The sequence below is a fragment of the Lampris incognitus genome, chromosome 2, assembly GCF_029633865.1.
Source record: "Lampris incognitus isolate fLamInc1 chromosome 2, fLamInc1.hap2, whole genome shotgun sequence".
In the NCBI taxonomy this organism is placed as follows: domain Eukaryota; kingdom Metazoa; phylum Chordata; class Actinopteri; order Lampriformes; family Lampridae; genus Lampris; species Lampris incognitus.
Window position 1 is genome coordinate 91,435,353 of NC_079212.1, and position 27,020 is coordinate 91,462,372.

At 49.3% G+C, this 27,020-nt stretch overlaps 2 protein-coding genes across 2 annotated transcripts; both read right to left on the minus strand.

Annotated features, from left to right (window-relative positions):
• Nucleotides 1–1,818: 1,818 nt before the first annotated feature.
• Nucleotides 1,819–5,888, minus strand: LOC130108062 (caveolin-3-like). Its single transcript, XM_056274903.1, has 2 exons — nucleotides 5,609–5,888; nucleotides 1,819–3,984 (listed from the first exon to the last, which is right to left on the minus strand). Exons 1-2 carry the CDS (start codon nucleotides 5,723–5,725, stop codon nucleotides 3,643–3,645), a joined length of 459 nt encoding a protein of 152 aa, XP_056130878.1. The 5' UTR covers nucleotides 5,726–5,888; the 3' UTR covers nucleotides 1,819–3,642.
• An 8,009-nt stretch (nucleotides 5,889–13,897) lies between these two features.
• LOC130130747 (caveolin-2-like) lies at nucleotides 13,898–21,959 on the minus strand. The gene is made up of 3 exons (XM_056300554.1): nucleotides 21,729–21,959; nucleotides 18,451–18,638; nucleotides 13,898–14,048 (listed from the first exon to the last, which is right to left on the minus strand). Exons 1-3 carry the CDS (start codon nucleotides 21,957–21,959, stop codon nucleotides 13,898–13,900), a joined length of 570 nt encoding a protein of 189 aa, XP_056156529.1.
• Nucleotides 21,960–27,020: the final 5,061 nt, after the last annotated feature.

Below are 27,020 nucleotides of genomic sequence, written 5' to 3' on the forward strand. Positions count from 1 at the left end.
TGACCATGTGAATGTGGACCTGGTGGGCCCCCTGCCCCGCTCCCACAGGTTCACTCACCTTCTCACCATGGTGGACAGGACCACCAGGTGGCCGGAAGCTGTTCCCCTGTCATCGACCACGTCTACTGAGGTGGCCCGGGCGGTCATCGGGTCCTGGGTGGCCCGCTTTGGCACGTCGGCCTCTGACAGGGGCCCGCAGTTCACCTTGGAGCTCTGGACTGCAGTCGCAGAGGGGCTGGGGGTGAAGCTCCACCGCACCACAGCGTACAACCCGCAGGGCAACGGACTTTGTGAGCGGTTTCATCGGTCTATGAAGGCCGCTCTTCGTGCCAGCCTCACGGATAGCAACTGGGTCGATTGCCTCCCGTGGGTCATGCTCGGCCTTCGCTCTGCCCCCAAGGAAGATCTCCAGTCCTCGTCTAGATGCTGTGGCCCCCTAGTCAGCAGCTTTTCACCGGGCTGCGGCCCGGGATAGTGCCAACACTTTCGCTCCGATCCCTACATCTCACCACTGCCTCCCTCAGTCCTACATCCCCAAGGATCTGCTGTCAGCCAGGTACGTCTTCATCCGCCACGACAGCTACCGTATCCCCCCGCAGCCCCCCTACGACAGGCCCTTCCGCGTCCTGGAAGCGGGGCCTAAAAACTTTGTGGTGGACATGGGGGGCAAGCCGGAGCGGGTCTTGGTGGACCGTCTCAAGCCTGCCCATTTGGACCTGGGTGGGCCGGTCTAACTGGCCCTGCCCTCGCAGTGTCGATGCCCCCCTTCTCAGGCCCCTGGCCCAGCCTCGGCCCCTGCCCGGGCTCCGGCTTTGTCCCCTGCCCCCGCCCCCATACCCATTCAGCGCAACCGTTTTGGCCGCCTGGTCCGCCCCCCGAGACGTTGACTGTTTCACTGAGGACTGTTCGCCTGTTGGCTGTTTGTGTTTTGCTGAGTACTTTTGTGTTGCATTTTTTCGTGATGGTGAATTCTGTGGGGGGGGGGGTGCTGTGTGGTGATACACAATTGAGGGTAGATTCACCAGGGGCTGCTGCTCCTTTAAGGCAGACATTCAGAGTGCTGACGTAGGCACGGTTTAGGGTTTCCGGGGTGAGCCATGTTTGCAGCAGCCTAGCGGTTAGCTGGTTGCCACGAGAGATTGTGCTGTATCGGTGTCGTTTTGGTGTGACGAGTAAACGGAATTGACTCGACTCGATCTCTCCGTCTCCTCATTCATGCACTCCCACAATGCTACACGTTTTTATCAGTCACTGCGAGATAGTTAAGTTAAGTTAGGTTAAGGTTAGGTTGAGGTTAGGTTAAGTTAGGTTAAAATAGATTAATGTACTATGGTTATAAATAATATACAGTATGCTAAAACTCCAAAAAGTGATGCGTGAGAGACAAAAGAGGAAAGGGGCCCACAGAGACTGCTCATGTATAGGGCCCAGAATTTTGTGCTACGCCCCTGTCTGTATGGCAGACACAGCAGCAGCCTGCAGGGGGTCGCCGTGACTTGGTTACTGAATCCCTGTTGGCTTGTCGCTCTGGTGCAGCGCCAAGTGTTTTGCCCCGTATGTCACCACATCATCACAGCAACATATTGAATTGCCCTGAACTGCGTCGGGGACAAGTGGGGAAACGACCAAGTCCCACGGAGTTCAGTATCCTGCAGCACTGACTGGGAGAGGGCCCTCAGAATGTTCTCAACTCCACGAATTTCCCCCCTCAAATGGGCATATTAATCACAGCCAGCGCGTTATCTCATCTGTGAAACATCCCGAGAGTCGCGAAAACAGCTAAAATGAACCCCATTTCCAACGGGACGCGCCCAAAGGTTGCTTTATGTTTTTATTCTCTGCAGACCCAGTCAGGACATCAGTGTATAAACAGGCTTCGTAGTGAGAGGTTTGCATACTTCTGCAGCAGATAAGCTTCTTGTCCCCGCATATTTGGCTGAGATATGCGAACGTGTTATCCGTTCCACTGAATCATCCTCCGTTGAAAGGAAAACAGCCTTTCTAAAGGGTTGTTTCCCTACATTCTTGTTACCAATTACGGGCCGGAGAAGAGTATACTGGCTTCTCTGGCACAATCAGAAAGTAAACGGAAACACATATTGTATACCACCATACATACAGTTTACAAGGAAAGCAGAGCCACAGCAGCTAGAATCATTAAAAAAAAAGAAAACATTCAGAAAATGTGATATCGACACACATGGGCATCCAACGACTGTGTTTTGCTCTCTAGAGGATGATCAAATTGCGTTAAAACTCTTCCACAGTGACTTCAATGGCATGGTATGAAGTACAGTAAAATGAGACACAGCAACAGACAGTAACAGTTGAAAAACTGAAAATTAGCCAAATCGGTTGAATCTGGGTAGTTTTGTTCCACAGGTGCAGAGATGTTTGGGGACACGTGATGATGGAGACATTGTCCCAGCGTGTTCTGCAGAGATGTTTGAGGACACGTGATGATGGAGACATTGTTCCAGCGTGTTCTGCAGAGATGTTTGGGGGACACGATGATGGAGCCGTTGTTCCAGCGTGTTCTGCAGAGGTGTTTGGGGACACGTGATGAGAGAGCCATTGTTCCAGCGTGTTCTGCAGAGATGTTTGGGGACACGTGATGATGGAGACATTGTCCCAGTGTGTTCTGCAGAGATGTTTGGGGACACGTGATGATGGAGACATTGTCCCAGTGTGTTCTGCAGAGATGTTTGGGGACACGTGATGATGGAGACATTGTTCCGGCGTGTTCTGCAGAGATGTTTGGGGACACGTGATGATGGAGGCATTGTCCCAGTGTGTTCTGCAGAGATGTTTGGGGACACGTGATGATGGAGACATTGTTCCGGCGTGTTCTGCAGAGATGTTTGGGGACACGTGATGAGGGAACCATTGTTCCAGCATGTTCTGCAGAGCTGTTTGGGGACACGTGATGAGAGAGCCATTGTTCCAGCGTGTTCTGCAGAGATGTTTGGGGACACGTGATGATGGAGACATTGTCCCAGCGTGTTCTGCAGAGATGTTTGGGGACACGTGATGATGGAGACATTGTTCCAGCGTGTTCTGCAGAGATGTTTGGGGACACGTGACGAGGGAACCATTGTTCCAGCATGTTCTGCAGAGATGTTTGGGGACACGTGATGAGGGAACCATTGTTCCAGCGTGTTCTGCAGAGATGTTTGGGGACACGTGATGATGGAGACATTGTCACAGCGTGTTCTGCAGAGATGTTTGGGGGACACGATGATGGAGCCGTTGTTCCAGCGTGTTCTGCAGAGGTGTTTGGGGACACGTGATGAGGGAGCCGTTGTTCCAGCATGTTCTGATAGCGGGTGATGCTGGTCGAGCCTCCTCATTGCTACCAGTCCTGTTTTCGCTCAGCGTGGTGACCAGAGCTGTCACAGAACCACACTTCGTCCTGCAGCTGTCACAGAACTTCTCGTAGCAGAGGGCAAGCGAGGCATGTCGGGGCTCAGACGGCCGAAAGGGGAGGGTTGGGGTCAGGGAGCGACGAAAAGAGAAGCGGTGTCTTGGGGCGGACACAATAGAGGACACCAGAACTGGTCCTCCGGAGCTTATAAAAAGGTACATCCACTCATGGTATAAACAACGCCACCGTGTGAGTTTATTTCTGATTTATTCATTTCTTTAGACCTCTTTGCGCAAGGCCACGCGCACACTGCTGAAGATTTTGCCCAGGGCCTCGAAGAAGGGGTCGCAGAAAGTCTGGATGCAGAGCGAATAGATGCGGCCGATGCAATGCGACTCGATCAGGCAGCTCTTGATGCAGGGAACCACGGCCCAGATGTGGCAGAAAGAGATGCAGGCGAACAGGAAGCCCCACAGCAGAGCCACGGGGATGCCGAAGACGGCGGACAGGATGCGGTAGCACCAGTACTTGGACACGGTGAAGGTGGTGTAGCTGAGTTTCCACACCCCGTCCAGGCTGTGTGTGCCGTCAGGCTCCGCGATCACATCCTCAAACTCCACCTGAGGAGGGATTCAACAGAAGCCGTTACCACAAGACATACCTGAAGTGATCAAATAATAATAACTAAAGGGAAATGGGGAGCCATTTTTATTTTTGTCCCAATATCAGAGCTCTGTGTGCCAGTCTCCAACCTCGGGTGTAGGGCGATGCTTTTGATCCATGCAGTATGACAGGAACTTGTATTTGTCTTAGTTTGCTGTGCAGAAATGCGTTTATAATAGTGCCAGCGTGGTCAGATTGCATTACCCGATGAATATGTATGGTCCAGACTTTTGTGCAAGCCTCACTCTGACACACTTCTCACTAACCAAAATGGCCGTTCTAACATGCACGACAACTACTGTGCAGCAGACTGGTTTGTGTTTGTATGCTGCATTCGGTATCTTGCATCGAGACTTCTGAGCAACCCTGGCTTTTGCGGCTGAAGCGCAACTCTCAAATGTCATATATGTGGAAGGCGTCTGGCTAGTTCGAGCTGGAGGTGGATCGGCTGGGGGAGCCTGGTGTGCTGCGTCCGGTGGGCCCAGGGGCCACGACCCTACCGGATCTGCGCCCGAGGAGGAAACACCGAGGAAATTCGGGGGAGGGGGGGGTTTGTCTTGTGTACGCGAGCGCATGAAAGAAACGACGAGAACTCGTCCCAGATCCCGGATTTCGTCATGACACGTCGCAATAACAATACCGATGAATCGCGGTGAGTGAAACTCGTTCCCCTCCCCAGAACATCGAACAGCGGTGGAGGATAACCGCATCGCGACCCTCTGAGACAGCCCCCCCCTCCACAGTCTGAATCATGCGCGATTTCAAAGCAGTTCTTCAGGGTTCGACCTCACTTGAGTGAAATCTTCTGAATAACAATCAAACAGGTCGGACAACCCCACAACAGAGGCACCCGAACTGCTCAGATTCCTGAACTGAATCTGAAGTGGTTTAAAACCTAGAACTATTCAGTTTTATGAGTACCCCCCGCCCCCGCCCCAAATGGTGCAACTCATTTAAAATTCGAGACACTCACAAATGCTGTGCACATGAATCACGACAGGCTGTTCTCTGCAAGACGGATGCAAGATCCTCCCCGATGCGAACAGCCTTTCTGAACCTCGTTGTATGCACACTCTGTACACTCTAACCAGTTCAGTGTACTTAAAACAACGAGTAAGCCTTAGTAAACCTTGGAAAAAGAAAGTCAATGAGCTTAATTGTGTCACCTTGACACAATTAAGCTCATTGACTTACTAATGTTTTCTGAAGTAAACTGAACTTGTTAGACTTTACAGTGAGGCTCCGCTGTCGTCCTAGGAAAAGAAACGGTGTTGTGTGGTGTACACATGGAAACAATCACAGACTAAACACTGGTGAAGCCTCCTGTAAATAAGATATGATGGCAGCAACCCCCCCCACCCACCCACCACACCCCTCTGCCTGACTTCCAGAAATAAACTGCTCCGACGGCAGGAAAAGGTCCTGGACTATTTAGGGACCCTGTCACACAACAAAGTAAGGGGGGGGTTTCAAAAAAAATTGTGTTCGTTCTTAAACAACCCCTTCAAACATCATATCTTCATGCTGCCATCAGAAAACCCAGTTTGGGTAAACAGCGGGCGGACAAAGTGCTGCACAAACCTTGACCACGTCCTCGTTGATCAGTTTGGGGTCCCTGTTGATCAGGTCGATTTCCTTCGTGTGGCTGTCCTTCACGATCTTCACCTCGTTGGTGTTGTACTGGTACTGGTCCGCCATGGTGGTGTCAGGGCCACTGTGGTGTTGGCGCGGGCGAGTAGGCGAGGAGCGCGGAGGATGGGGCAGTAGAGGCAGTGCGCGCGAGAGAGAGTAACCCTTTCTGCAGCAGCAGCAACAGCAGCAGCCTGCCCCCCTCAGTACATCTGAGCCCCCTGTGTCACTATCTCACCACCACGCCGTCTGAAATGCCGCCGAACAGCTGCTGCAGACATCCTGTTGCCCCCCCCGCCCGCCCCCCTCTGCCAACACTGCACACGCACGCACACGCACACATGCATGCAGAAACACGCACGCGCACGCAGAAACACACGGCTGTGTGACATTTCACGCAGGGCTGTGGGGTTGGCGGGGCAGGGCTTGCACGGGGGCATGAATTTCCACTGTATGGCGAGGCGACGAGCACGAGCTCTCTGGTCCTTCTTAGTCCATACCGGTCCGGTCAGCTCCCGTCTTATTATTATTAGTATTACTAGTTTTTCTTCTTCCCCTCAGGGACACTGCATATTAACCATCGCAGTAAACGTGCCAGAATCAGCCAAGAGGCCGGGTTCCCTCCCTATAGGCTCTGCCAGGCAAGCCGGTTACAGGGGAGGCAGGACACAGGCGGGCCGCAGTAAAAGCAGAGGGAACGCTGGTCCAACAAAGCAAAGCAGGGGCAGATCAGAGCGACAGGTTGGCAGAAGTAAGACAGGCGAAGCAGCGGGGCAGTTTAGCAGCATGCAGGCTGTAGACTGACAGACACCAGGCAAATGGTGAAGGCGTCCAAGCGAGTGCAGACAGATCTGGTGGCTTATAAGCCATGTTCTGATGTGGGCTGGTTCAGCTCTGCATTCATGTGCTGCTTTACGGGAAAGGCCGTCGGCTGAAAGCTGACTTTCTTGGTGGGATCATGCAGCTTCCTGTCGTGACCCCTCTTGTAGTCTGAGTTGTAGGGTCCTGGTGGCTCTAGTGTTCTTTTCAAGGCCGTACACAAGTATATATTTCATACACAAGGCCGTCATTTTGACGGTTTTGGATTTTCAAAGTTTAATACATTTCCGGGGGGGAAAAGATACAGACCTGCCGCTCCCTGAATGCTCCTAAAATTGCACACATTTGCATTAAAATGACTTTTATATCAATTGCACAAAAAAGTTACGCTATCATCTACCTAAAACGACCATGAGCGGTGAGAATTACCGCACGTAATTTGCGCGTCATCGTGCGCGTCATGTCAGTATTGATGACGTGTGTTGGTGGCGTCATTTCCTTCGTGAAGTTCGTCGCTCTGCCCTAGAAACACACCAGCACCCTCCAGTGGGGAGGAATAGTCTAAACTTGATGTGTGATTATGTCCAACATGTCTGGTCCCAGACGCCGCTACAGACGCATCATGGCTACCACCGAGGCGCTTGCAGTGTTTACAGGCGTTGGACAGCGGCCATTTTGAATTGTTTGAAAAATAGTATTAAAGTAGTTAAAATGTTAATTTTGGTGTCCGTCGTTTCCTCGCAGACATGCTGACATATTGAATGCATTAATATCTCAATTGGGTATTTATCTTGACAGAATATAGAGTTTAGAAACCGGCGGTCGTTCTGACCGCCCCCTGTCGTTTTAGGTAGGAGACAGTTTAACAAAGCGGCTGAGTGGGCAGGAGCCATGCCAGGAATCATTCTACAGATGAGACGTACTGCATTTGCATGCTTGGTCAGATGTTCCCAGCTCAGAACTTTATATTTTATACAGTATATGACAGTGACGAAAAATATTACCTCCAGTGTGGAGAGAGATCACACACAACAAACAGCAACAACAAAATAAAAACCATAAACTGCTTTGTTCATCCACGTGGATTCATTTTTGAACATATTTATTCAGCCTGTGGGAAAAAAGTGACGCAGTAAAAGGAAAAACAAAACATTCATTCCATGTTGGAATGAAGACTAGGTTCGTGTTGCTGCCTATTTGCATCTGATTATTACTGATTTAAAAAAGAGGGGCGCTATACAGTAATACCTGGAGCCAAACGCACGAAAGCCTTCAGAAGAGCAGATCAGCAGATATTACCCAGAATTCCATTTCATTTCAAGGGGGATAATCCTTGTGAATAACAAATTATGAGTTTTGCACAGAAATGAGCATTACTGGTCTGTTGCGTTTGTTCCATGTTGTTGAATAATAAGCGTCACCGAGCTGACTCGTCTTCTGCAGTGAGGCTGGTTTCCACTGGCGGCGCCAGAGATTGGTTTTTGCTGGTGCTGTGGAGTTGCTCGATTTTTTTGTAAAATTTTATTTATTTATTTATTTATTTATTTTTGTTGGATTGTTGTATTTTTTATTATTTATTTTTGAGGGACTTTATTGATCCTCGTGGGGAAATTAGGCTCTGCATTTAACCCATGTGTCGCTAGCAGCAGTGGGCAGCCGCCCTGCAGCACCCGGGGACCACCTCCAGTTCGTCTTGCCATGCCTCGGTCAGGGGGCACACGCAGGAGTACTAACCCTAACATGCATGTCTTTTTTGGTGGTGGGGGAAACCGGAGCACCTGGAGACCCCCCCCCTCCTCCCGCATACACGGGGAGAACATGCAAACTCCACACAGAGGACGACCTGGCATGACCCCTAGGATGCCCCCTGGGATGACCGTGCCGCCTATGGGGTTTTAGCACCAGCCCTTAAGATATTCTGTTGGAACAGATAAAAATCTCTCCCATATGGGGCAACAGACTCAGGTTCTTGCACAAGTCAGCCTCAGATTCTGAGATCACCAACCCGTGCTGCCAGTTACCAACCCCTCGACTAGTGAGTCAACAATATTCCATAGACCCAATGTTACATGAATGAGCTAGCGACAGAGGTAACTATAAGGAGTCAGAATTTGTGCCTCAACCGTGCATTACATTTATATTAGGCAACAGAAGAAGAAGAAAAAACATGCACTTGCCATCTCCATAACAAAACAGCTTACCAAAAATGAGCAGTCTGGCTCAAGTGGAAGTGGAAGTCATGTTAAATGTTCAATGCATGCTGCACCCACTGGCTGAATCAGCTCACCTGTATTGGCTTTATGTTTATGAGTCTAACAATAATGAGTTTGTTTCTGTTAATGTAATTGGCAATGACAAGAGGTGGCCTTCATCGTGCACGCGCTCTGCGGGGTGGCATCACTGTGCCTTGCTCACTGGCTGCACTGCCACGACCCGTCTGTGCAGCGGGACCATCGTATTTTGGCGTTGTCATATGCTAGACGTTCCCATCCCTTTATGGTCGCTGTTTTAATCGTCCAGCTACCTGCAGAGCTTGGCTAGCTCAGGTCTGCGTGGGCCCCGTTATAAACACGTCTCGCAAGAGCCAAACCCCGATAAACGACCCGAGAACACGTGTGAGACGTGGCCCAGGGTTGCGTCCGAAGGCCGGCAGTGGTAATGTTTGTTTGTTTGGAGAGAAGAAAGAGCAACTCGGCTTTTGCTGTGTTTATGACGTCACGTGCAGCGGAGTCAGACTGGGGAAAAGTTTATAGCAGATTTACTATAAACCGGCGTCATCCTTCCCTTCATTATCTGCAGACCAAGTGGAACAGAAGCTTCATCATGAGGTCTACCTCGTTGCCTCAACTCTGCATAATGGCGAAGGCTTGTGCAGGGTGGGGCTCGAGTCTTGTAAACGTTACTACGGCTCGATACTATAAAACTCAATACTCCTCCCGAAATAAAACCGATTCAGCCCACCTTAAGCTGTGCAGTTGCTCCTATCAGTCACGGCTTTCTATATCAGCTCGTTGTGTAAACAAACTCATGATGTCTGCCAAACTGAGGGGGGGCGGGGTGGGGGCGATGGGGGTCTTGTATGAGGGCTGCCGGCTACTCCCGCTGCTCGGTGGGATGTAGAAACGCCGCATTTTGCGGAAGTGGGAAGTTGGGACATGGCGCTGGTGTTTGCTGCCCCAGTTCCCTGTGGCACAGAGACCCCGGAGAAGGAGGGGGAGTGGTGGAATGAGATCAGAGTGCATGTGATCAGGAGCCAACTCAATTAGGGGAGTATTCTTGGAGTGGTGGCAGATAGGGGAGAGGCCAGTTGAGCACGCAGGGAGCAGGACAGAAATAACTCTCCGGAGTTAGGGTGGGCATGCCTGTATATATGGCTGTCACCGCATTCAGATTAGTCTGCACTGGCTCATGTCTGTCACCCATAATGGATCTGGGCGATGTATCCGTACTAAGCCCACAGGCTACCCGCATTCATCATTAGACTGCATCTATACTGCACTTTTCTAGTCTACAGACAAAGCCCTTTAAAGTGTAGGCCTCACATTCACCCATTCATACACTGATGGCGGAGGCTGCCATGCAAGGCGCCAACCTGCTCATCAGGAGCAGCTAGGGGTTCCTTGTCTTGCTCAAGGACACTTTGGCAGGAGCTGGGGATCGAACCAGCGACCTTCCGGTTACTAGACGACCCCGCTCTACCTCCTGAGCCATGCCGCCCTATTTAGAACACAATGTAAGTTTCCAACCGTCTATTTGGGGGCCCTGGAGTTTTTGCGAACCCCAAAATTCCTCAAGAGTTCCACTGGGATTAAAGCAGCTAATAGACTGGTGTTTGGGTGTCGTCGCTGTGTTTTTCAGTTTTTATGTATTTCAACCTGGACAGCACGGCGGCGCAGCGGTTAGTGCGGTCGCCTCACAGCAAGAAGGTCTGGGGTTCGAGCCCCGGGGTAGTCCAACCTTGGGGGTCGTCCCGGGTCGTCCTGTGTGTGTGGAGTTTGCATGTTCTCCCCGTGTCTGTGTGGGTTTCCTGCGGGGGCTCCGGTTTCCTCCCACAGTCCAAAGACATGTAGGTCAGGGGAATCGGCCGTACCAAATTGTCCCTAGGTGTGAATGTGTGTTGCGGCTCTGTGAAGGCCTGGCAGCCTGTCCAGGGTGTCTCCCCGCCTGCTGCCCAGTGACTGCTGGGATAGGCTCCAGCATTCCCGCGACCCTGAGAGCAGGATAAGCGGTTTGGATAATGGATGGATGGATGGATGTATTTCAACCTATTCCTGGATGGTTTGGGGTTTGGGGTTTCTATAAGGTATCGTCAGCAGTTCTACTGATGAGAGCCACGTGGCTTTAAAGTGTAATTTACCAAAGGCTGATGCTCCCCATAGAACAGTGAGTCTCATTTGGGTCCTGAGGTACCACCAGTACAGCTGGTTTTCTGTTCTACCAGGGAGTTCATAACCTTCACCTGTTGGGTCACTTGTTCTAACTGGAGGCTGGAAAACCAGCAGTAATGGGTCTACCTGAAGACCTGATTGAGAACCACTGCCATATAGGGACAAATCCATCCATCCATTATGCAAACCGCTTATCCTGTTCTCAGGGTCGTGGGGATGCTGGACCCTATCCCAGCAGTCATTGGGCGGCGGATGGGGAGACACCCTGGACAGGCCGCCAGGCCATCACAGGGCCCACACACACACCCACACCCACACCCACACACACACACACACACACATTCACACCTAGCGACAGTTTAGTACGGCCGACTTACCTGACCTACATGTCTTTGGACTGTGGGAGGAAACCGGAGCCCCCGGAGGAAACCCACACAGACACGGGCAGAATATGCAAACTCCACACAGAGGACGACCCGGGACCACCCCCGAGGTTGGGCTACCCTGGGGCTCGAACCCAGGACCATCTTGCTGTGAGACAACCATGTGCCACCGTGCCGCCTAGAGGGACAAATGCCATACAAAAAAAAGGGGGGGGAGGGACATTAAAAAAAGGCTCTTTAAATTGACCGTCAGCTGTTCTTCCATGACGTTGTCCAGACAAGGGTGCAACATTTGGATCCAGCAGGGCGGCCGTCTGCACGCAGCAGACAGATCACTGCAGCATTTGGTTCTGAGCCCCGGTGTCTTGCCAACTTTTAGATGCAAAGCACTGAATGGGCCTGCCGGGTCACTCACTCACACAGCCGGTCACATTTCGCAGGCCGGAGATTCTTCACCAGGAGAAGCAGCATCACCACGCGTGCAGCAGCAGGGCTGCCGTGCACGGACGACGACAGCATGCCCTGGTCCGGAGTAACGTTAGCAGCTGACTGCTTGACGGAATGGCAGCAGTTTATCTTTATGCACAATGTCTTGTTGTGTCCTTGCTGTATTACTGATAGTCATGTTGAATTCATTTGAACTGCATCCTGCAGGACACTAGAACACCTCAGGGCTGTTCAGTGCGAGGTCTGTAGCGCTTGATGTGTGGCCTTCTGTTCCAAGCCAACTCCCTGGTATTTATTGTGTAGCAGGAAACATTTCAGTCAAACTGAACTAAATTAGTACAACGCCGAGCCCACTCTCGATGAGGACACACACAACATCATGGTCAATAGTAGACAAAAGGAAACACATTAGTGCAACGTCCTTCAGAAACTTTTGGTTTTTTTTTAATTTATTTCTAGTTTTTCCCCTTATCCCAGCCGGAACTCTTGTCGAATAACTCCCCCTGGCTCACGTTTCTACAGGAAGGAGATGGGCGTAACACCAGCTTCCTTCAAACTCGTGTCGGCTGCTCTCGCTATTTTACACGCTGAAGCCTCGCATGGATTGCGTCACATCCAAGCCGCAAAGGAGGTGTAGGGAGAACGCTTTCAGTTGCTTGGCTGCAGGCGCCCGGGTGGGCCAGAGGGGTCGCTGGAGAACGACGAGTCGCCGAACACTACACCGATCTACACCCACTATCCCTCGGGTAAGGGTGGCCTAATGAAGGCCTTACCCCGTGGACGCTCTGGCCGTGACCGGTTACGGCGAGTCTGGGATACGAACCTCCCAGCCACGTGACGAGCGGACTGCCAGAACGGCGGTTTATTCCGCTCTCCCACCAGAGCGGCCCCTTCAGAAACTCACATCAGGACTTGCTGATTCTGTGATCCTCTCATCCCATGGGAATGCTGCCAGCCCCGTTTTAGACCGGCACATTAAGGACAACCAATGCTCTGCACCCAACGTTTTACTTGTACCAGGACTTCTCCAACACTCCCCCTCAGATATCCCACAACGTCTCTACTGATGATGCCTGCTAGCATGGCCACACCATTACTCCCCACAGCCTTTTTGCAACCCAGGCAACAGTGCACGCTAAAGTCGGAATGGTCCACATTGTCACAGACAGGTAAAACACTGCCATGTTTTGGAACAAAATTATGATCTAAGTGAGAATCTCTCAGGTGGGTTATAAAATGTGCCCCCTTAGCCATGATCAAAGATGGTTGAATCAGTTCATCTGGACACGTTTACTGACAGGTAGGCTCCATCATACGTTGCGGCACGGCGGCACAGTGGTTAGCGTGGTCGCCTCACAGCAAGAAGGTCCTAGGTTCGAGCCCCGGGGTAGTCCAACCAGACCTGCCGCTTTCTGCATGCTCCTGAAATTGCATGTATTTGCATACCTGCAGCCTCAAGTGACTGCAGGTGTCTCCACCCTTATAAACAACACAGATGCATAACCACCCAAACCAACGACCAGTTTCACGATCAACTACAGGCGTGCCCATTAACTAGAGTTTGATGGCCCTGTGTAGTCTTCACAGAGGGTTGGAGAATAGTTGCAATGCAATCACAGCATTGTAAGATGGTGACAGATGTACTCTCCACCAACCCCCCCATCCCCCGCCCCCGGTTCAGGGATGGCTGTTCCCTCTTCACATAGATGGCCTCTTTGATTCCCCATTCAAACCAGCGTTCCTCCCTATCAAGGATCCTCATCCCTGAAAGAGAGGCCGCTGGCCTATAGATGATGTAGACTGCGGAGTCCTGGCCTGACGTGTTAGCGCTCCTTACCCTCAGTTAATGGTCACACCCGTATTTGCATATGAAGCTGGCCGCTGGTTTGGGTCGTTGGACACTGTGTTGTACCATATTATTCATAAGGGTGGGGATACCTGCAGTCAGTTCAGACTGAAGAGGTCACTTAGCTGAGTGATGAGACGTATCTGTCAACAAATGTGGTGTCCAGGTGACCTGATTCAACCTTCCTTGATTTTCTTACTTGGGTTATTGAGCATGCATCAACCCATTAGCCATGGTTTTCCTATCTGATTTTTTTTCCAGTCTGTGTGTTTGCCTAATCCTTCTGTCATTCCCAGTCCAGCTAGTCGTCTCTGTCATGGCCAGCTGTCAGAGGCCGACTGCCCAGCAACGCTGTTGTTTAGTCCCTCGCCAAGCGAACGTTGATGCTACCGCAGCACTTTCCAATGCTGGTGAAGAAGGGACCGATGGCGGTGTTCAGCACGCCGGCCCACACGGTCCGGACCCACAGCATGTTGATGAGCAGGAGCTGCACACAGGGCATGATCAGCCTGAGGAGGGACAGCACAGACAGAATCAGCCTACCCCCACTTCAACACAGTGCGTCTATTCCAGTGTAGATTCCACCACATTAGCAAAGACACTACTGTTTTACTTTGAGGGGCCCTACAAGCCGTAATATATTCTGGCCCTCTCTTAAACATATATTTTCACTCTCACACACATGCATTCTCCTATCACATACATATATTTGTATAAACGTGTGATTTAAAATGTATAAATATGAGAATAAAAAGACATGTATGTGAAAGAAGAATGTATGTACTATAAGAGAGGGCCAGAATATATTATGGCTTGTACGGCCCCTCATAGATTCCAATGTAAATCTCGCCTGAGATACCGTCGAAACCTGTTTTCCGTTGCCGTGGATTCATGTTATGGAAAAATAATGGCACTGAAGGTCATTATTTAGAGAAAAGTTCCAAATGATCAGTTTTGTGTTTGCCAACATTAAAAAAAACATGGTGTTCACAACTACTAGTACTACTATGACTACTGCTACCACTATCATCATCACAACTGTTGCTAAAAGTACCACTACTACTGCCACTACCCCCATCACCACCACTATCACTTCAACTGATACCATTACCACCACCACCACTACTTCTACTACTACTACTACTACTACTCCCACTACTACTAGTGCTATCAGAACCAAGGCTACTACTACCATTACCACCTCTACTTTTACTAATACTACCTATACCACTACTATTACTCCCATTACCACCGCCCCTTCTACTGCTGCTTCTACTATTACTACTATTGCTACGATACAACTAGTAGTACTACCAGGACTGCTACTACAATTACCACCACCACCATTACAAATACTACCACTGCCACTGCTATTACTACTATTAATACTACTACTATCAATATCACTACTGCTACTACTATTGCTACTGCCACTAGTACGACCACTAGTACCACTACCACTACTACCTCTACTACTACTACTACTATTACTACTACTAATAACTACTACTATTGCTACTGTGAGTCTGTGAGTACTACCAGTACTATTACTGCTAGTACCATCACTATGATCACCACTACCACTAGTACTACTACTAACTACTAGTACTACTAGTACTAGTACTATTACTACTATTACTACTGTGAGTCTGTGAGTACTACCAGTACTATTACTGCTAGTACCATCACTATGATCACCACTACCACTAGTACTACTACCAACTACTACTACTACTACTACTATTACTACTGTGAGTCTGTGAGTACTACCAGTACTATTACTGCTAGTACCATCACTACGATCACCACTACCACTTAACTGGATATTTAAATGCTTATTTTGATGACAGTGACAATATGTTCTAAAGATTTTAAAGCGATGTTAGACTGCTTTGATCTAACGCAATACGTCAACTTTACACCCCACACCAAAGGTAATTTCCTTGACTTAGTTTACTGTTCTGGCATCACACCATATAACATCACCTCTGCTGAACTACCCATCTCTGACCATAAAGCAGTTATTCACCTCCAACCTACTGCTCAGTAAATCAAGGGTGCATCATACCATATCATACCTCAACATTAGATATGCTAATGCAGATGATCTCAGCAATTTAATTACCCCAAACGCCATTCCTGCTCCCACCTCCTCACTCCCTGATTTTATGGACTACTACAATATTATTGTATCTTTTGCACTTGATACTTTAGTCCCCCTGAAAACGCAGGTTGTCTCATTTGCCCATACGGCTCCCTGGTACAACCCTGAACTATGTCAGCTCAAGACTATAGGTCGGCTTCTTGAGAGGCTTTGCACCAAGACTGGACTCGCTGTTCAAACAAATGTATTCAGATCACATACTCCACTACAAAAATGCTCTGTCAACAGCTAAAACATCCTATTATGCACATATCATCAGTCCGGTTGAAGGGAATACTGGAACTCTGTTCTCCACAGTGAAAAGGTTACTAAGCCTACCTGAAACCAACATGAACAGTAAGCTTTCTAATAAATAATGCTCTGCTTTTTTGAAGTTTTTCAACTCTAATATTAGTACCATTCATGAGCAGCTAGCCACTGCCAACATCATGCAGACTGACTTACCATCAGCAAGTGCCATGAAACTGTCCCCATCCACTGTCCCATTGGACTTCAGTCTTCCAACTGAAAATCACATTTCTGAACTTATTACTAAGTCTAGCACCTCAACATGTCACCTGGGTCCAATTCCCACAACCCTAGTTAAAACATGCTTGCCCTCTATCATCTCCCTGATAACTCCATCATCAACTACTCTCTGTCCTCTGGTACAGTTCCCCCTTCACTCAAGGCTGCCATAATCAGACCAACTCTGAAAAAAAAATTTTTAGATTCTAATGACCAAAACAACTTCCAGCCTATTTCTGATTTACAATTCATCTCCAAAATCCTTGAGAGGGTAGTTGCATCTCAACTCCAGATCTACATTGATAACAATAATCTCTTTCAACAATTCCATTTGGCTTTCACCCCAAACGTAGCACAGAAACAGCCCTGGTTAAGTTCACCAATGACCTCCGTCATGCAGCTGACTCTGGTCTACTCTCTATCCTCATCCTCCTTGACCTCATAGCAGCCTTTGAGACTATTTCCCATCAGCTCCTCATGGATTATCTGGCTAGCATTGGAGTTGGGGGCACTGTGTATCAGTTGGTGTCTCCCCCCCCCTACCTGACAGACAGGACACATTTTATACAAATTCAATATTACCGGTCAGAAAGTTTGACAGTTTTTCATGGAGTTCCACAGGGTTCAGTGTTGGGGCCACTCCTGTTTATTGTTTACCTCCTCACTCTTACCACCAACTTCTGGCACTATGGTATCAATTTCTACTGTTACACTAATGATACACAGCTTTATGTGTTCATGAAGATGACGAACAATTATCTAAAATTCAACAGTAATAAAACTGAGCTACTCCTCATTGGCACTAACTCTACACACTCAAAAACGAATATTTGCTCACTCCCCATTGCTGGTGTTGGTGTTATCCTAGATAGTAACCTTTCCTTTTCCAGTCATGTAAATAATGTCTCCCGGATTGCCTTTTCCCATCTGCAAAACATCTCCAGACTACACCCTGCTTTATCACAATTCCACGGAAGCCTTAGTCAGTGCTTTCGTAACATCACACATTGACTACAGCAATGTGATCCTGGCAGGCATCCCGAACAAACTTATTCACTGACTTCAACTCGTATCCAGAATTCTGCAGTACGGATTATTATACGTTCAAAGTCCACTGAACATGTCTGTCCCCTGCTGATTCAATTACATTGGCTCCCTGTGTCACAGCGGATTAACTTTAACCTTTTATTATTAACATTCAAAGCTCTTCATAATCTATCCCCTGTTATCTCACAGACCTCCTTCAGCCTTACACTCCATCTCACTCCCTGCGGTCTTCACCGGCAGGTCTATTGGCAGTACAAGCCATCAACCTCAGCACAATGGGTGCCAGGGCTTTCTCCTAGGCTGCACCCAAACTGTGGAACTACATTCACCGTCACATCCGCTTACTGGACTCCATTACAGAATTCAGAACTGCTTTTAAAACCCACCTTTTTGAAGCAGCATACTCACTTTAACAGCATTAAAAGCATCAAACTCATCTTTTTCTTTTTTTTAACTCCTGTTGGTGTATGCTCTGTTGCTTCTTGTGTGTTTTATTGTTGAGTGCACTAACGTTTTTTTACTGCTTTGTTTTATTGTATTTGATGTAAGGTGACCTTGAGTGCCATGAAAGGTGCATTTAAGTAAATCACATTATTATTACTACTACTACTACTACTACTACCATTACCACTACCACTACTACTAATACTACTAATAGTAACACTAGTACATATAGTACTACTATACTACCACTATTGCTACTACCATTTCTACTACTAGTTACACTACCACTACATAACCCCCCCCCTAACCCTGAGGGGATATGCAGGTATGTATGTATGTATGTATGTATGTATGTATGTATGTATGTATGTATGTATGTATGTATGTATGTATGTATGTATGGACGTATGGCTGGATGGATGGATGTACGGATGGATGGATGGATGGATGGATGGATGGATGGATGGATGGGTGGGTGGGTGGGTGGGTGGATGATGGATGTAAGGATGGATGTATGGACGTATGGATGGATGGATGGATGGACGGATGGATGGATGGATGGATGGATGGATGGATGGATGTACGGATGGATGGATGTACGGATGGATGGATGGATGGATGGGTGGATGGATGGATGGATGGATGATGGATGGGTGGATGGGTGGATGGATGGATAGATAATAATAAGAGCTACAATGTGCTGTATGGCAGTCAAACATAAATCAGAGTGTGTAATGCGATAAGCCTACCAGATGTGCAGGCAGCTGAGCAGAGCGAAGAGGAGCCCTGCAGCCAGTGAGACCGGCACCGCCAGCAGGAGGGAGATAAGCCGGTAGCACCACAGCCTGGACACCTTGAACAGAGCATGGCTCCAGATCCACACCTTATCAAAGCTGCGCACCGAGGGAGGCTCCGCTATCACGTCCTCAAACGTTACCTCGGGATTCAACAACACACATCCACCGTGAAGGACCCGAGGATCCACTCCGGGTTTATCTTTATGTGCAGTGTAGCTTATAATGTGACGGGTGTTGGAAAGCTTGCTATACACACACACACACACACACACACACACACACACACACACACACACACACACACACACACATATATATATATATATATATACATATATATAGCGTTTTTTCCGTTTTTGCAATGTATAAAAAAAATGTCCCCTGTATCTGTGTTGACATATACATGTAACCCTGTGGTTAAATCATAGGCCTTAGATATATTACATTGCACTATTAGATAAGAGTTTGGCCTATGTTTGTTATTTTGTATACCTTTTGAATATGAATATATTATATTGTTGATGTTGTTCTGCAAAACAGTTGTTTACCAATGTGAAATGCATTTACTTTCGTGTTGAAACTTACCATTGTTGTGATTGGTTGGCTGTGGAGAGAATACCTTACCTTGAATGTGATTGGTTGAGAGGGCAGTGGGAAACGTCAGCACGAGCAGACTGGACGGAGAGAAGGAGGTCTCTCGTCCCTTGTTTGAGCAAAACGGAGCAGTGTGATGTCGAGTTGTTATATGCTATTTTGCGGTGAGAGAAATGTAATTGAAGTTTAGTGAACAGTGATGTGTGCGGGTGTCTGACCGAGACCCAGCCCGGGAACTGTTTGTGTGGATTTGGGAGACAAATTGACTACTCGTCGGTCCCATATGTGGACCCAGCGACGTTACGGAGCGAGCTAGCGAGTCGGTGTTCGTTGCTAGCACAGCAAGACGGGCGAATGGACTGGATGCGGTAAGGGGCTCTCCATACAGTGAGTCGGGCCGTCTTCAAGTTTAGCGAAATAACATTATCAGTTACAGGGTAGTGGTGGGTTCATGCGACCATCGAGGAACGCAGAAGGAGTCGTCTGTTGCCGTGTTGGGCTGCCGAGGCGAGCGCACGGTTCTACCGTGAGATGGTGCTAACGGCTAACTAGCCAGTTAGCTAGGATGGCTGCCTGCCTGACGTTCGCTGCTGTGCTGCGGTGAGAAGCGCGAGACGAAGAGGAGAATTCTTTGTGAGTACAAGTTGGATGTGCGGACTTCCAAGGGGAGCGAAGAGGGCTGTTTAGGGTCCCAACGTACCCGATAAAGAAACAGGCCTGCAACTGGGGGTTGACTTTATTTTATTTTATTGCCGGCTTAGTTATAGGGTTATTGAGCTGTATGCTAATGTGTTAGTCTGATTAATTTGTGTATATCTGAATGCAGATGCTTGTTAGCCATTGAGGCTTATCACTTTCATTCATTCTAATAATTATTACTCATAATACATTTGTATATATAATTCTATGTACCTGTGTGAGTGTGGATTATTCATGTGTGTTTATTCCTGTGGTGTCTTGGCTATGGTAAGTGACATGTTGAGACAACCATAAAGGGCTAGTCCACCATTTTAATATAAGTTACTCGGTGACACATTGAGGTGTCTAGACCATGTTAGATTGCCTTAAAGGGGTCATATGCCATATTTGAGCGCCTTAAAGGGGTAGTCAACCTTTTTAGTTGGAGTTACCAGATGACACTGTAAGACATTTAGAGCCTTTAGAACATACTTTAAACACATAAGAAGCAAAGTTAACATACTTCAATAGTTTATTGGATACCGAGTTGTATAGAGAACTCAGGAGCGTTGTCCTTGACAGTTAAAAGGGACAGATAGCGCTACATACATACATACATACATACATACATACATACATACATACATACATATAGCGTTTTTTCCGTTTTCGCAATGTATAAAAATTTTTCCCCCTGTATCTGTGTTGATACATACATACATACATACATACATACATACATACATACATACATACATACATACATACATACATATGTGTGTGTGTGTGTATATATATATATATGAGTGTGTGTGTGTATATTTATATATATATGTGTGTGTGTGTGTGTGTGTGTGTATATAACACATAAGGCTGGATCATGAAAGAGAAGTAAATGCAGATGAATGCCGATCCCGCTGTGTGGGTATATAATAGAGTCCATGTGAGGGCAGCATTGTGTAAAATCACTACAACTACTTTACAGAACTCGGACATATAGCTCTGAATCCTGGTCCAGCTGAGAACAGGACGGGGCCGAGAAGCCAGAGCTGTAAGGTCGACATGAGCATTACCAGTCCTTCACAAAGCACCAGCTTCATGTCTCCGTCCATTAGATGCATTATCTCTTTAATGAGCAGCATCATGATCATGAATTACATTCCTGTACTGACAAGACACGCTTTCTGGACACAACCGTGTGGCTGTCACCATGACAACAGGTCCCCCCCCCCCATCAATTTTTTGTATCTCGGACAACTTAAACATTTCCCATGGCTGAGCTGTCTTCTTTTTTTGGACCCCCCCCCCTTTTCTCCCCAATTGTACTTGGCCAAATACCCCACTCTTCCGAGCCGTCCCGGTCGCTGCTCCACCCCCCTGGCTGCAGACTACCACGTGCCTCCTCCCATACACGTGGAGTTGCCCGCCGCTTCTTTTCACCTGACAATGAGGAGCTTCACCAGGGGGACGTAGCGCGTGGGAGGATCACGCTATTGCCCCCAGTCCCCCTCCGCCCAGAACAGGCGCCTTGACCGACCAGAGGAGGCGCTAGCGAGCGACCAGGACACACACCCACACGCGGCTTCCCACCCGCAGACACGGCCAATTGTGTCTGTAGGGACGCCCGACCAAGCCGGAGGGATTCGAACCGGCGATCCCTGTATTGATAGGCATCGGTCCCCGATCTGTTTTTGCATATGTTTCATTCTTTGCTACTAATTGCCCATCATATTCATCACCTCTACCGTCCACATCATGACCCACATTCATCTGTTGTGTAATTAGCTTGTCTAAAACATGGAAAAAGGCCACGACAGCGACCTTTTAATGACTCCCCTCCAGTTCGACACGTGATGTGTTTTGTGGAATGCAGCACACAAACCAGATTAATATGCAAAAAGTACATGAATAACAATATAACAATATTGTGTGTGTGCGTGCGCGCGCGCATTAGATACCTTCAGGCACTTGTTGACACCTTTGGGATCCCTGTCTTGAACCACAGACCATGGGCAGTCACTACGGGCACGATCCAGATCCTCAGACCGGACCTCCAGCTCCACGTCCGTCTTCTCCCCTGTCACTTTCACGGCCGGCTCTCCGCTCGGGAACCACAGCGACTTCTCCTGCTCCTCCATGTCCTCCAAGTTGAGCCGTGTCTCAGCCATGCCCTTGTCCTCCGTGGCCATAGTGCTGGAGCCCTGGTGGAGTGGTGGAAGGGAGGATGTGCTGGGCGGCCAGCTGGGAGATGACGGCCAGAGCCGGGCCTGCTGGTCTGTATGAGCCCGCTTCTTGCACCTTGGTGGAACATGGTGGACCGCTGACCACTTCGCCCGTCAGTGAGAAATGCCTTTATAGGCTGTCACAGGCCTGCCACTCATCACGTCCTCCATGTGATGGGCTAAATAAAAAGGCTCATTTACGTCTGCATGAGAAATTGTCTAGATGGCACAGCAAACGTTGGCCATCACAAACAGACGGAAATGAGCCTGGCACTTCACCTGGTGTCGATAACAACATGGCAGCTGCTGAGGGTCTGGAACCGGCAGCGCCTAGCAGTTACGACGACGGTGTCCAGCAGTGGACATATGCTGTTGACAGTCTCCTCTTCAGAAAAGAGACTCCTCTCTACCTTGACAGCTTGTGTCCAACAGCTGCCCCCCCCCCCTGCAAAACACACACACATTGCCCACCAACACAGGGATTGCAGGTTCGAATCCCCGTGTTACTTCCGGCTTGGTCGGGCGTCCCTGCAGACACAGTTGGCCGTGTCTGCGGGTGGGAAGCCGGATGTGGGTATGTGTCCTGGTCGCTGCACTAGCGCCTCCTCTGGTCGGTCGGGGCGCCTGTTAGGGGCGGGGACTGGGGAGAATAGCGTGATCCTACCACGCGCTACGTCCCCCTGGTGAAACTCATCACTGTCAGGTGAGATAAGCGGCTGGCGACTCCACATGTCTTGGAGGAGGCATGTGGTAGTCGGCAGCCCTCCCCGGACCAGCACAGGGGGTGGAGCAGTGACCGGGATGGCTCAGAAGAGTGGGGTATCCCAGACAGCAAAGAATCTTTGGCCCAAATATGGCCCACATCTGCAGTTATCGTATTGCCCACATTTGGCCTTGGATGACGGCGTTGACTCAGGGTGAGTGTGGCTGCCTCAACTCAACCACACTTGGGCCACATCTGGCCCACATACTATGTGCTGTAACCCAAGTCAAGCCTGGTTCACTACATCTGGGCCATGTCTGGCCCACACAACACTTGCTGTAACTCAAGTCACGCCTGGTTTATGACATCTGGGCCAGATCTGGCCCACAAAACAGATGCCAGTGCCGTAACTGAGCCGTAAGTACCAAAAGTCCCCCGGATTAGGCCCAAATGTGTCTGCTATCTGGGTAATTGGCTGGGTACAATTCGTGAGAAAAAGGGGGAAAAATCCCCAACAAATAAAAAATAAAACACACACACACACACACACACACACACACACACACACACACACACACACACACACACACACACACTATACAACTCTCTGGAACTTTACCACTGCCCTCCAGACCCACTGCTATTTACTGCTGTGTTTAGTTCATCCTATTTGTAACTTCAAACTACTGCTTGCACAGTCTATGCAACTGGCTGTAATCTATTGTAATCTATTCTTCCTGTCTCGCCCCTTCTGTTTATGCATACCTGGTGATGCCGGTACACTGTTTGCTGTGAAAGGAATAAATCAAAAACTCCACATCCATCAGTGTATCCGGTTGCAAGTACAACGTGCTGATATTGTAAGTAATGGCTGCATGCAGTTTTGATGAGCCTGGGTCTGCCAGGATCCAGAAACCGTCTCTACTTGGCCTGGAATTCTGCAAGTCATTTCCCTGCCACACTATACATCTAATCTCATGATAATACCTGCTGCTGCAATGTGCTGGATGTCCGTCTGCATAGCATGTGCATAGTGGCATCCTGCTTAAAGGATTTTCAAATGAACAATGGTCTGCATAGTCTCCGGGTTTCTGTCAGTTCTGAAAAAGCTACAATAATAATTCCTCCCTCTACTCCATGACCCTGAGGAAGTCACGCGTGCCTTCATTTCATCTCGCCTCTGTCACTGCAGCTCTGAGTGCAGCCATCAGCCCACTCAGAATGCTGCTTCAAGGTTTCGTACTGGCACCAGGATGACAGATTTTAAGGCTCTGCTTGTTTGTTTTTAAGGGTTTTAATAAGGCGTGCATTACAGACCTTCTGAGCCTTCATTTGGCTTCTGGTGTGGGAAGATGGAGGCGCAAATTCATGTTTGCGGCGGCCTCACCCAGTACCGATGTGGGAAGATGGCGGGGCGAACTTACGTTTGCAGCGGCCTCACCCACTATCGATGTGGGAAGATGGCGGGGCGAACTTACGTTTGCGGCGGCCTCACCCACCGCAGATGTGGGAAGATGGCGGGGCGAACTTACGTTTGCAGCGGCCTCACCCGCTATCGATGTGGGAAGATGGAGGCGCAAATTCACGTTTGCGGGCCTCACCCAGTACCGATGTGGGAAGATGGCGGGGCGAACTTACGTTTGCAGCAGCCTCACCCACTATCGATGTGGGAAGATGGCGGGGCGAACTTACGTTTGCGGCGGCCTCACCCACCGCAGATGTGGGAAGATGGCGGGGCGAACTTACGTTTGCAGCGGCCTGACCCACTATCGATGTGGGAAGATGGCGGGGCGAACTTACGTTTGTGGCGGCCTCACCCACTACCGATGTGGGAAGATGGCGGGGCGAACTTATGTTTGCAGTGGCCTCACCCACTATCGATGTGGGAAGATGGCGGGGCGAACTTACGTTTGCGGCGGCCTCACCCACTACCGATGTGGGAAGACGGCGGGGCGAACTTACGTTTGCGGCGGCCTCACCCACTACCAATGTGGGAAGATGCCGGGGCGAACTTATGTTTGCGGCGGCCTCACCCACTACCGATGTGGAAAGATGGCGGGGCGAACTTACGTTTGCGGCGGCCTCACCTAGTACCAATGTGGGAAGATGGCGGGGCGAACTTACGTTTGCAGCGGCCTCACCCAGTACCGTCCATGCAGTATCTTTGTCCACGTCTGCAGTTTGTTTTGTCTTCGTTTGATGGCTGGGAGAGCTGGCGCTGGATCAGCTGGCAGAGTTTGGTCTGCTGTGTCCTGTGGACCCAGGGACCACGGCCCTGATCGCAGCTAAGCCCAAAGAGGGAACACCGAGGGCGGTCTGACAGGATGTTGAAGCGGAGCAGGCTAAGCTAACTGCTAGCCCTTGCAGACCGGCAGTTCCGATAACACCGAGGGTGGTCTGGCGGTGGTCTCACCTGGCGTTGACTGTGTTTTAGTGTCGTCGTGTGGAGTGCGGGGAGGTGTGTCGAAGGTGTCTGGCTGGGAGAGCTGGCGTTGGATCGGCACGGGGAGCCTGGTCTGCTGCGTCTGATGGGCCCAGGTACCGCGGTCCTGCCGGAGCTGTGCCCAAGGTAGAAACACCGAGGGCGGTCTGACAGGACGCGGAAGCGGGGCAGGCTAAGCTAACTGCTAGCCCATGCAGACCGGCAGTTCCGACAGCCATCCTGGCTGGCGCCCTTCTACTGGACGGTGGAATGCCATGACTGTTGCAGAGTGGAATGTGTTGTTAACTGTTTGTGTGGGGTTTTCTTTTCTTCCTTTGTTCTCTCTGTTTTTGTCTGTTTTTGGTGGTGTCGTTTCAGGGAAACTTGGGATGTGTGTGTTACTGTCTTTTGTATCGCCCTGCTGTGAGCTGGGGGAAACGGAATTTCCTTTCTTTTCTGTACGCAAGTACACGAAAGAAATGACAATAAATTGTTCCTGATGTAACTGGTCATTTGACCAACAATCTCTGTGTTTTGGACAGTCTAGGGTGAAGCTAAAAGGTGGATGAGCATTTCTTTCAGATCCATTTCTTGTGCGCACAGGGTCGAAATATAAATGCATACAGGCCTTTTACTTGGCCAGATTACCAATATGGAGCAGCCTGCACGGACAAAGTTGCCTGCTGAATGTTTTGCTCATGCAGGATTCATCCTGCACTGCCAGGGCCTCTTGACATTTTCTAGGAAAGCGCCTCATGTTCCCTCAATCCTCTGTCTGCTCAACATATAAATAGAACAAGACATGCATATTCTGATGGTACATGTTCGGTAAATAATATCTGAAATGGTGTTTATGAACATCCATCCATTATCCAAACCGCTTATCCTGCTCTCGGGGTAAGCAAGATCCTGGAGTCTATCCCAGCAGTCATTGGGCGGCAAGCAAGGAGACACCTTGGACAGGCCATCAGTACATCTCAGGGCCGGCCGGCGCACACGCACGTGCGCACAATTTAGTATGGCCGATTCCCCTGACCTACAGGTCTTTGGACTGTGGGAGGAAATCGGAGCCCCCGGAGGAAACCCACGCAGACACGGGGAGAACATGCAAACTGCACACAGAGGACGACCCCCAGGGTTGGACTACCCCGGGGTTCGAACCCAGGCCCTTCTTGCCGTGAGGCGACCGCGCTAACCACTGCACCACCGTGCCGGTTTATGGATATTCTGCCTCCAAATATAAACTCTCAACCCAGCACGTGTGTGTGTGTTTGTGATTTATTACAGTGAACAAGAGTTGACATCGATCCGGTAATGGTGGCGGGGGGAGGGGGGGTTAAAGGGTGTCTACGTGTGATTTTATTTGACCAAAAGTGTGTCTTATGAATGAGATTTAACAACACATATGTTGGCTGTCATTCCAATACGTCCAATGAACCCGATGTGCTGTCACTTCAGGGTGTTAGCAGGTAGGACACGTCAGCCAGGACCTCAGAGACCCCGTCACAAGTCCCCTTAATATGTCATATGGGGGGAAATAAGGGATGCCACAGCAGCAACGTCTTTGTATGAGATTCCAAGATGGAAATGTAACACCGCTCCATTTTGATGAGACTGCCGGGCAGAAGTCCTGTATCCATTCACAATGTTATCTTGTGCGCACACTTTCATTACTTTCCACCGCAACCTCCATCCCCTGTGTCCACACCATAACAAAACAAAATACACCCTCAAGGCTTCACAGGGGCTCCGTACCTTTTTGCATACATGTATACGTATATACACGTACATGTATACACGTATACATATTGTAACGTGCATGGATAAGTAGACACGTTAGCCCTTGGCTAACGGGTCGGACCCTTTAGTCGAGCGGTTAGCGATGTCTCCCGCGATGCGGGCG